We start from the raw sequence: 12846 nt of genomic DNA, 5'->3' as shown, positions 1-12846 counted from the left end.
TGATGACCTAATGGAATTTATTCTAAGAGAAACTAAAAGATATACAGATCTACTTATTTACAACTCGAGATTGTGGAACTCCAGGTAGACAAGTGAATTTTAAGAATTTAACTCATTAAGAACAAAATTATTTATGAATATGTTATATTACTATTTAAAAAGAAAAAAGCACTAATCATTAGTAAATAAAAGAATAATCAGAATATAAAGTGAAATATATATATATATATATATATATATATAAAAAGAAATACACATAAGCACAATAAATTGTACAAGATGATTTGCCCCTCTGTCAACTCACATGCATTTCTACCATACCCACACAAATCACGTTATCAGCATTATTAGATCATAAGAAAGCCCCGCCCTATAGTTATGTACTGAGCTAGCAATATATATTATTGCTGTTTCTTATTGGTTAGTGATTTATATTTTGCAAACAAATCCCTTTCCTTCTATTCATAGTTTTTTTTTTAATTATGCCCATCATAAATGCAAATATGAAAGTGGAGTTTATTCTTCACTCCACCCTCAGATACTTATATCACAAGCACACATATATTATCACAGATGTAAATAATTCATAATATATTTTCTCTTCCTTATATTTGCTATTATTTACATCTTTTAGTAAATAAAGTATAGTAACTCATATTCATATATATCATTCTCTTTAATTATTGTTATTTAATATATTCAGAAAAGAGCATTCCTCCCCTCCCCCACTGTGTGGGATTAATTACAATCGAAGAAACCAACACAAAAAGAGGTGTGTCCAATGACATGCAGGAACGAAATTGCTGGGAATTCTGCTCGCTTCTCCAGATTATTAGGTTTGCGGCGAGAAAGTTATAATTGCCTTGATGTGAATGTGTTAATCTCTGTGGTTTATCCTCCTGACCTTTGCACTCTGATACTGCCTTGCTCAAACAACCCTTGACTGCTTCCCATGTACTAATGATATTCATTTCATGATGCATGTTGTTTAGCAGTTATAGTTATGTTAAAACAAACGCAAAAATCCAAGATAGCTCTCTTTTTGTGCATCTTTTGTTCAATTTATCATATTCTGAAATTTCATCAAATGTTGTATTATATGACAAAATGTAACATCTTTGCACGACCAAATATTGTAGTTCTGTCTTTTGTCCACCAGCAAGTTTCTCCAAAAACTGAAACATACTTCAATTAAGCAAATTTTCACATGCTTATGTAGGTCTGATAGTTGTTTGTAGTTATGAGTTCAAAACACTTATATGGCACCATACATGCATTTGGCATAATGTCTAGTTTTTAGTCATGCCATGCAGAAAACCTTTTGTATTCACCTTGTATATTGGAGACTGCATCAGTAGATTTACCAATACATTTTCTTAAATTGATATTTAGATTTAAAAAAAAAAATGCTGCAATCTAAATTGCACAATAAATTCTGAGTTGTTAATGTTCAGTTTGACTAAGTGTTTGTGGATAGTACTGTTTGTCATGTATCTGAAACAATCAAGCATTAATCACATGAATGTTAATGTCACTGAAACTATATGTATACAAATACAACACATCTGTATCACATTTCTGCTTTTATTTCATCATTATTTCATCACACATTTTGTTTAAGCTGACTAATGGAATCAGTAACTGAATTTGCAGTAGTTTTGGACATTGATGGCTGCATATTTCCTCACTCCTTTATATTGTATCTATCATGGTGTTGTCGACTTTCTGTGCTAAATTGTCAGTATACAATGTCAGATCAAATTTGTAATAAGTAAAAATTAACCTCAAAGAAGTTACCATGATCAATATTTTCATTGAGTAATGGTATATGCCACCTCATTTATGCTTTCTCTATAGCTGAGTCCTACTTTCCAATCAGTTTTATCATTTTAGTTATCCCCATCATAATTTGATTTTCTTGCAACTTTCCAGTTTGCTGTCTTGTAAATAAACTTGACAGATCTCTGATTAGTTTTTAAAATATACTCTTCAGTAGAATTTGCATGAGTTGCACAGATATCATATCTGTTCTGTGGTTTGCTGTTATATATGTCTAGTGTGATTTACATTGAATCCAGTAATAAATAAAGAATTATCTAAATCGTTGCAAAAATGCAAGACAAAGAACAAAATAATTTTTCCATTTCATCATTATATGTTAAACAATGCCTACACACACCATTTTGCTGAAAGTAAATTTTTTTAGTAATTAACTTCCTCATTAAAATTGCATTGTTTATCACATTCATCTGAGAATGAACAATGTGGCAGAAACAAAATCATTTGGAGTTGCTGGCAAAAGATTCTAAATTTAACAACTCTGAGTTTGTACATAGAAATATCAGAAGTTAATGGAAGAGTCTGATTACTGGTGGAAGTATAGTATACTCTACATTCCTATTTATCAGTAATGCTAATGACATTGACTTAGAGGCTTTCTGGTACACATATATTTGTAGAATCATTTGATTGTGTCTTTGCAAAAGTGCAGGAAATCTATGACATCTGTATCAAATTTGCATTTTATGACAACAACAAGGATAAGTTGATCACGTTCGTAATTGAAATTTTGTGAGATTGTGAAGTAGTTTATGAAAATATATCTGTAATTTCACACATTCTTGTGATTCATCTTATAACATCATTTGTTATATTTTTTCTTCAGATTTAACTTCCCTATGACTTTGTACTTTCCTTTTGTGACATGTAAATATGGGTAAGTAAATATGTCAGTACAACATATAAAAATAGTTATTAGTAGTTATGTATAGTTATGGGGTGCTTAAGGGTCAAAGCTGTATAACTGAGAGGAGACCTCCACATAGCCTTTAACGGAATGCAGAGAACCGACCAGGGCTTCTTACCTAATGTCTAATCCTCACCTTCTCGTGGTGCACCCTGTTGGGTATCTACTTTGATACTGAACGAACGAGGATGGTCTGGCAATTTGGGATTTAGCCGACAAAATTGTATTCTTATTGGTTAAACCAAAATAAAAAATGATGGAACGCCATGACAAAATTTCATGCCGGCTGGGGCGTAGCCCGGTTAAACAAGGCCCCCGTTGTTTTCGCCAGGGAACCAGGGCGAACAGCGAAAAGTCAGCTACTGGAACAAATCTGAAAACAAACCCCAATTCAACATCAACAGAGTTAAAGATTGGTACTATAAATGTAAGAAGCCTGAATGGCAAAGAAATGGATCTAGATGAGGAATTAGATAAGTACCAGATCGACATAATAGGGGTGACTGAAACAAAAAAGACCAAAACTGGTGAGATCTTTCTGAGCAATAAATACAAAATGTTATATTCAGGCAATGACAATCAAGGAAAAGAAGGAGTAGCCATAGTATTTAACACAAAATACGAGGCTAATCTTCTTGAATGGCAGTCAGTCTCAAGTAGAGTAATGTGTGCAAATATGAGAATGGGGAATTGGACAATGAGACTTATTTGTGCCTATGGTCTCACAGAAGGTTCTATTAAGGTAGAAGTGGAGGAATTTTTTGAGGATTTAGAAAAAGCAACTGACACAATGAAAAAGGAAAAGTTGGTCCTTGTTGGGGATCTAAATAGCAGAGTAGGAAATGATTGTGAGATATACAAAAATATTTTGGGAAAATTTGGAGAAAAGAGCAAAGCTAATAATAATGGCAAATATCTGTTGGATTTCTGCTCAGGACATGGACTGGTTATTACTAACACCATGTTCCAACATAAAAATGTGCACAAATTCACATGGAGAGAAGAGGCTAGGAATAAGAAAAGTCTCATTGACTATGTTATTGTTGATAGTGATGTTTTCTCCTTGGTGCAGGACACCAGAGTGTACAGAGGATTTGAAATTGGAAGTGATCACTATTTAGTCTTGAGCAGGATAAAATTGAATATCATATTGAAAAGAATAACATGCAATGAAGTTTTAAAGCGAATAAAATTTGAGCAGCTCTCAGATGCAAACTGTAGACTAAAATACAGAAAGATTATTGAAAATAAAATGAAAGAGTTTGAGAATAGGAATCAAACCTTGGAAATTCAGTGGCAAACTCTGAAGAAAACATTGATTGATTCTGCCAGAGAGGCATGTGGTGAGGTTGTGTGCAAGGATAAAAAAATCAGAACTCCCTGGTGGACACAGGAAGTTAAAGAGGCAGTGAAGGAAAAGAAGAAAGCATATCAAAAGTTCCTGTCAAATAAGTCGGCTTTTACTCTTACAGAATACAGAGACAAATGTAAGAAAGCTAAACAGTGTGTAAAACTAGCTAAACAAAAGTCATGGGAGGACTTTGGCAAGAATATAGAAAATAAATATCAAGAAGGTGGCAAAATATTCTGGAGGTTGTTGAAGAAGCTTAAGAAAGGAAAGAGTGCTGTAAAAGGAGTTAGAGATGATAAAGGTGACATGAAAACAGGAGAAAAAGATATCCTTGAAGTATGGAGTAATTACTTTGAAAAACTGCTAAATGAAATAAGCAGTGATGACAGCATAGTGATTAAAAAACACTGACCAGGCATGCAGTCAGGAATACATATCCATACTTGAAGTAGAAAAAGCCATCATAGGCTTGAAATGTGGAAAGGCAGCAGGAGTAGATGATATTCGACCAGAAATGCTGAAGTATGGTGGTATAAAAGTCTTACAGTGGCTGCACTGCATAGTTCAGAAAGCCTGGACAGAGGGACAAATTCCTGATGATTGGAGTAGAACTCTCATAGTACCCATATATAAAAAGGGAAATAAAACTGAATGTGAGAATTACAGATGTATTTCCCTACTGAGTGTTCCTGGCAAGATCTATGCAAGTATACTTGAGAAACGGTTGAGAAGAATTGTGGAAGAAAAGCTTGGTGAAGAACAAGCTGGATTCAGGCCAAATAGAGGCTGTCAGGATCAGATCTTCACTTTATGACAAATAGTCGAGAAAGCATGGGAATATAACAAAGATCAGTATTTAAGTTTTGTCGATTTGGAAAAGGCATATGACAAGGTGCCAAGAGAGAAGCTATTCAATACGCTTCAGTTATATGGTTTCCTGAAGTACAAGTCTAGTACAAGTCTTCAGGATCTTTAACTGAATAACTGCTACAACAAAGCTATTTAAAAAAAAAAAAAAAAAAAAAAAAAAACTATGAAAATAGAAACGAGGATGTTAACTGCTTTCTCTGCAAACCTGTAGAATAAGTAATTCATTTCATCTATTTAGACACTTTTTAATGAAGATTATAAATTAAATTTGGAAATAGATAACAGAATAAATAAAGCTGGTATGATGGAACAGCCAGTCGAATAAATTTATGGAATAAGAAAGAATTTAGCCTAAATACTAAACTTTTATTCTACAAGAAAGTGTTCAAATTTTAATTCATGAATGTGAGAGCTGGTTTAGAAATATAGAACATCTGATCAAAGTCTATACATCTTGGATATGATGCTTCTGAGAAAAATTAAGGAAGTGAACAGATCGCATCAGTCTCAGAATTACATTAAAAATGAAGATATTAGAAAGTAACTTGACATTGTAAGAATTAACAATATGGAAGTGATCTAAGATGGTATTGTAACTTAAACATATTTGGAGAGGAAGGTATGCTAAACTAGCATTTAATCCAAGATGGAAGAAGAAAGGCTCAGAGAAGACCAAATTCTGTGTTATATATTTATCTGATCCAAACACAAACAGTCACAATATCTATAGCATAACAATGCCATTTGGACAAGGATTGATATGACTAGTTCATTAAAATGAAATATAAGATCTGACAGTGTTGGAGTCCTGACAATTAACAGGACAAATCAGGAGAGAAAAATTGATAGATAGTAAAAATATAAACTTAATCAATTATAGCTCTCGTATTCAGGAATTTGATGTGATGACAATGTTTAAATTTTTCGACTGATCTAAGATACAAGAACTTGCAGTTCAAAATGCTACAATTTTATAACATAAACAGGACATTGAGCAATACAGTCTGTATTCAAACTGTAAGTCATCACTTAAAATTGTGAAGAAAAATTTTATGTGATGTAAAATGAGGGCAAAACAAGGGTACATTATACTAATCACATTATGAAGGAAAGTGGCATTAAACCTAATATCAAAACTGGAGATGATGTTATATTCCTGGTACAAGTCTGCAGGATTCATTAACTGAACTGAATAATTGCTGTAATAAATAAGTATGAAAATCAGCAATAAAAAGACTGAAAATAGTCAGGAACATTGAAAACATCAGCTGCATATTTTTTTAATATCTCGAGCATCTTGAGTGATTAAACTATGGCACAAATACATTTCAGCAATTGAGGCACAATTTTCAGTGAAGATGGCAAAATATAGAAATAGACCTCAGAAATATGCAATTTGAGAAAAATTAGTCTCAACACTAAAGTAGCTATTAACAAGATTATTTAAACCATTTTTAACTTGCTGATCTGAAAACTGTGTTAGAAATAATAGTTGATCAGAGACTGGCAACCACAGATATTAAGAGTTCTGAATGAAATTAGGGGCATGAACAGATGGTATTCAATGGCAGAGTCATATATTAGGTATGAGTTAGCATTCTGGAATGTATGAGCAGTATTAATCTGGTGATATGTATGGTCTCTTAAACAGGATGAGAAAGGAAATGGTAACAAAACAAAATGTTTGATTCATGGATGTTAGGAATAAAAGATCTGATTAAGATCTAGCTGAATTGAGTAAGACATGCTTTGTTAGACAAATATAAGATCTGACCATATAGGTATCCTGATAACAGACTGATTTGGAGAATTGTTGATAGGAATTTTATAATGATTCAGTAGATCATGGTATCCTAATACAACTTTTGAGAGATATATCATGAATTTGATGATGATAATGATTAGTTATTTTAGAAATTATCTGCCTGCAATGATAGTTTTACATAACATATTCATTATGTAAAATATCAAATTCCTGATATACTCTGAAGGGGTGTTCAGGTTTTGAAGAGAACTACATGATTAAATTTACATTATTGTTAATCTCTTATCAACAAGTTTCCTTCAAATCAATCTATTACTTGTGAGCACTCCAATACTGATATCTAACATTTTTTGCTTCTGAGGCACTTCTGACTAAATCAATCCACCTAGATCTTAGCCTTCCTCTGGGTTTCTTTCTTGCCATCTTGGCATCAAACACCTGTTTTGCTAACCTTTCCTCACCCATTCTATTTAAGTGACCATACTACCTTAGGTTATCTCTGCTGACATACTCTTGAATGCTAACAATGTCAAGTTCCTTTCTAATATCGTCATTTTTAATATATGATTGTGCGAGTGATGCCATTGGTTCACTCTCCTAATTTTTCTCAGAACCCTCATATCTGTAGTCATTAGACTTTAATCAAGTGCTTTCTTTCTAACCCAACTCTCAGATTCATAACTTAAAACTGGTTTGAACACTTGTCTTGTATACTGATAATTTAGTGTTTTGACTAATTTCTCTCTTATTCCATACAAGGATTGGGTTCTAGAAAGTTCTGATAAACACCTAGACAAAAATTATATTAAAGCAACTGATATAACCACAAGAAAGAACATACTAGTAGCAGTTATGAAGGTAACATATGTTCTTATATTATCCTCATATGTTCTTTCTTGTGGTTATATCAGTTGCTTTAATATCATTTTTGTTCTAGGTGTTTATCAGAACTTTCCAGACCCTCCCCTCTCGTATAAATTTATTCAGCTGGCTACCCACCATACTAACTTGGCTTATTCTGTTGTCTATTTCCATCTTTATTCTACATCTTCACTAAAAATTTTGCCTAAATAGCTGAGATGTTTTACTTATTCTGTAGGTTCTCTGTTCAGGATACAGTTGATGTTTTTAATGTTTCTGCCTATTTTCATTGTCTTTGTCTTTTTATTACTGATTTTCATGCCAAATTTATTACAACAGTTATCCAATTTAGTCAGGGAATCTTAGAGGGAGGAGAACTCAGTGTAGCCTTTTAAGGAATGCAGAGAACTGACTGGAGCTTCTGATCTAATGTCTGATCCTCACCTTCTTGTGGTGCACCCTGTTTGATATCTACCTGGATACTGAACGAAGGAGGATAGGCTGGTAATTTGGGATTTGGTCAACCAAATTGTATTCTTATTGGCTTACACAGTGCTATGTAAAATATAAATGAATTAATTTCATAAAACATAACCTGATATATAGGATAAGACTTCATTTTGATATACTCTTAAAAGAAAGCTATAAAATATCAATGGTTGCCAAACAGTTTGTCATGAGTTGCCTTACACACTACTCAAGAAAATCTTTCAGAGTTCATATATTCATCTTTTACTAGTAGTTTTTAATAATGGGTTTCCCTGGCCTGACACTGTTAATTTTAACAACAGACCACACTGAAAATATTGTTACTGATGTTCAATAGTTAAATATTCTTTAACTTTTGAAATATTATTCTAAATATAATATATTTAGAAAACTCTCAGTTTGAGTATAAATTATGAAATCAAGTCTTAAAAGGCTTTAATTTCCAAAACTGTGAAATGAAAGGTTAATAAATTCTTTACCCACACACCAATTGAGAGTTCAAGTATGAAAAATACATATTTTCAAACAGCAGCTCAACATTTAGGTTTTTTTTTACAAGAATCAGCAGTTTGAAATAGCAGTCAGGCCAGTGAAATCTTTAATAGAAAGCACTAATAAAAGCGCATGAGTTTTTGATCATGTTTCTTCTGCATTATTGTGCAAAAAGCTTGTATTTTCATGTGTATATCACTTTCTAAACTTTTATAGTTTCAAAGACAAATATTGCCCATCTAGCTTTACTTTTAACAGCTTCTATATGTGATCTTACTTTCAGATTTTGAAACAGATCCTTCTACTCATCCAACTGCAGGACCCCTTTTTATGCAACGATCAAGAAGTGATGTGAGAAGTAAGTTAATGTATTGTTTTTTTAATTATTGAAGATAATTTTATTTCAATTGAAACATTAATGGACTAAAATCAAAAAGTTTATTGTCCCTCCCCCATATGTCTAATTTATTATTACATATTTTGCTATGAAATCCCAGGTAAATTAATAAGAGAATCAATTCTAAAAATTAGCATTATATTTAATTTCATACATATTGTTTGCAGTAATGATGAATTGGAATGGTATATGGGGGAAAATTAGTAGCAGATGTTGATATGATGGTTTTTGGTTCTTGAAAATATTAGATAACATCAATTGGTAGTATACTTGGCTCTTCTGTGAGCTGCTTCATCTCTTATTCGAGTTCTTACATCAAGGTTCTAATAACTTCCAATTTATTGGCTTGATGGTGCAAGAACTTGGTTATAGATACAAGCTGGTGTTTATTAATAACTTTCAGTACGCTGAAATGGATCGAGATTCATTTAATATTTTCGTTTTGCCACAAATGCATCCATGAAGGGTAATTTTTTTGGTGCTTTTCATCCCTAAAGTAAATTAAATCTTGGTAATTGGATCTGCTCCTATGACATTGGAACATTAGTCTCATGAATATTTCAAAGGGAATTAAGTGAAGTTGTATGTGAAGACCATTGTTTTCTTTTGTATTATAACGTCATCTAACATGACTGTATTTTTGACTATTGTATAGAGACAGTGACTAAGCAGAAATATATAGCCAGAGCATGTTACTGAAACAAAACATGAACCTCAAATAAAAGAAATTGCAATACTGCATTTGCTTCACACCTCAACTCAACATCACCAGAGTTAAAGATCGGTACCATCAATATAACAAGCCTGAATGGCAAAGAAATGGAGCAAGGTGAGGAATTAGATAAGTACCAGATCGACATAATAGGGGTGACTGAAACAAAAAAGACAAAAACTGGTGAGATCTTTCTGAGCAATAAGTACAAAATGTTATATTCAGGCAATGACAAGCAAGGAAAAGGAGTAGCCATAGTATTCAACACAAAATACGAGGCTAATCTTCTTGAATGGCAGGCAGTCTCAAGTAGAGTAATGTGGGCAAATATCAGAATGGGGAATTGGACAATGAGACTTATTTGTGCCTATGGTCCCACAGAAGGTTCTACTAAGGTAGAAGTGGAGGAATTTTTTGAGGCTTTAGAAAAAGCAACTGAAACAATGAAAAAGGTAAAGTTGATCCTTGTTGGGGATATAAATAGCAGAGTAGGAAATGATTGTAAGACATACAAAAATATTTTTGGAAAATTTGGAGAAAAGAGCAAAGCTAATAATAATGGCAATTATTTGTTGGATTTCTGCTCAGGACATGGACTGGTTATTACTAACACCATGTTCCAACATAAAAATGTGCACAAATTCACATGGAGAGAAGAGGCTAGGAATAAGAAAAGTTCCATTGACTATGTTATTGTTTTTAGTGATGTTTTCTCACTGGTGCAGTGTACTAATGTATAGAGGATTTGAAATTGGAAGTGATTACCATTTAGTCTTGAACAGGATAAAATTGAATTTCATAATGAAAAGAACATGTAATAAAGTGTTAAAGTGAATAAAAGTTGAGCAGCTCTCAGATATGAACTGTAGACTAAAATACACAAAGATTATTGAAGAAAAAATGAAAGAGTTTGAGAACAGGAATCAAACCTTGGAGATTCAGTGACAAACTCTGAAGAAAACATTGATTGATTCTGCCAGAGAGGCATGTGGTGAGGTTGTCTGCAAGGATAAAAAAAATCAAAACTCCCTGGTGGACACAGGAAGTTAAAGAGGCAGTGAAGGAAAAGAAGAAAGCATATCAAAAGTTCCTGTCAAATAAGTCAGCTTGTGCTCTTAGAGAATATAGAGACAAATGCAAGAATGCTAAACACTGTGTAAAACTAGCTAAACAAAAGTCATGGGAGGACTTTGGCAAGAATATAGAAAATAAATATCAGGAATGTGGCAAAATATTCTGGAGGTTGTTGAAGAAGCTTAGGAATGGAGGAAAGAGTGCTGTAAAAGGAGTTAGAGATGATAATGGTGACATGAAAACAGAAGAAAAGGATATCCTTGAAGTATGGAGTAATTACTTTGAAAAACTGCTAAATGAAAGAAGCAGTGATGACAGCACAGTGGTAAAAAACACTGAACAGACATGCAGTCAGGAATACATATCGATACTTGAAGTAGAAAAAGCCATCAAAGGCTTAAAATGTGGAAAGGCAGCAGGAGTGGATGATATTCGACCAGAAATGCTGAAGTATGGTGGTATAAAAGTCTTACAGTGGCTGCACTGCATAGTTCAGAAAGCCTGGACAGAGGGACGAATTCCTGATGATTGGAGTAGAGCTCTCATAGTACCCATATATAAAAAGGGAAACAAAACTGAATGTGAGAATTACAGAGGTATTTCCCTACTGAGTGTTCCTGGCAAGATCTATACAAGTATACTTGAGAAACGGTTGAGAAGAATTGTGGAAGAAAAGCTTGGTGAAGAACAAGCTGGATTCAGGCCAAATAGAGGCTGTCGGGATCAGATCTTCACTTTACGACAAATAGTGGAGAAATCATGGGAATATAACAAAGATCTGTATTTAAGTTTTGTCGATTTGGAAAAGGCATATGACAAGGTGCCAAGAGAGAAGCTATTCAATACGCGAAAGTTATATGGTGTCGATGGAGCATTATATCAAGCAATACTTAGTCTTTATTTGAGTTGTAAGTCAGCAGTTAGAATTGAAGGAAGAACAGGAAGATGGTGTAATGTTAAATCTGGTGTGAGACAAGGATGTACATTATCCCCTCTGTTATTCATTATCTATATGGATCACATTATGAAGGAAAGTGGTATTAAACATGATATCAGAATTGGAGATGTTAATGTCAGCTCTTTGCTTTATGCGGATGATGTTATACTTCTAAATAAATCCGCTACAAATCTGCAAGATTCTCTGACTATATTGAATAACTGTAGTAATAGAGATGGTATGAAGGTCACCAATAAAAAGACAAAGACAATGAAAATAGGCAGAAACATTGAAAATGTCAACTGTGTTGTGAATGGAGAACCTGTGGAACAAGTAAAACATTTCAGCTACTTAGCCACGATTTTTAGTGAAGATGGTAAATTGAATATAGAAATAGACAACAGAATCAACAAAGCTGGTATGGTGGGAAGTCAATTGAATAAATTCATATGGAATAAGAGAGAAATTAGTCGGAACACTAAATTAGCTGTATACAAGACAGTGTTCAAGCCAGTTTTAACTTATGGATCTCAGAGCTGGGTCAGAAGTAAAACACTTGACCAAAGACTGGATACCGCAGATATGAGAGTCCTGAGAAAGATTAGAGGCGTGAACAAATGGCATCAATGGCAATATCATATTAAAAACGAGGATATTAGGAAAGAACTTGACATTGTCAGCATCCAGGACTGTATTAGCAGAGCGAATCTCAGGAGGTATGGTCACTTAAATAGAATTGGAGAGAAAAGATTAGCAAAACAAGTGTTCTTTGCCAGGTTGGCAGGAAAACGACCCAGAGGAAGACCAAGATATAGGTGGATTGATACGGTACAAAGTGCCTTAGACGATAGAAATATAAGATCTGATAATGTTGGAGACTTCACAAGTAACAGACTGATTTGGAGGAAAATTGTAGATAGGAAGTTAGTAATAATGTAATTGTTTCATACAGTACTATCATATCATGTACACCCCTTGAGGGTACATGGCAGGAAATTGATGATGATGGCATTTGCTTCATGTTAAATCTTCATTTCTTTGATGACGTGTTCATATTGGTAACTAATCGGTTGTACCCATTATTATTTTTTTTTTAATTTCAGATTACTTTGACAAAATGCATAAACTTACTTGTTACGTTCATTTTGTTCA

General features: G+C 33.3%; 1 protein-coding gene across 3 annotated transcripts in view; it reads left to right on the top strand.

The window, feature by feature from the left end:
• The window catches only part of CycY (cyclin Y), a 154983-nt gene that overhangs the window by 24754 nt on the left and 117383 nt on the right, over positions 1-12846 (top strand). For all 3 annotated transcript variants that reach the window (XM_090413502.1, XM_090413503.1, XM_090413504.1), the window contains one exon: positions 8858-8932. In XM_090413502.1, the coding sequence (XP_090269628.1) occupies positions 8858-8932 (75 nt within the window). The remainder of the gene's footprint in view (positions 1-8857; positions 8933-12846) is intronic.

This window comes from Typopeltis vanoorti, chromosome 24 (assembly GCF_054136105.1).
Source record: "Typopeltis vanoorti isolate ZY-2024b chromosome 24, IOZ_Tvanoo_1.0, whole genome shotgun sequence".
In the NCBI taxonomy this organism is placed as follows: Eukaryota; Metazoa; Arthropoda; class Arachnida; order Uropygi; family Thelyphonidae; genus Typopeltis; species Typopeltis vanoorti.
This window is presented reverse-complemented; position numbering and strand designations above follow the sequence as displayed.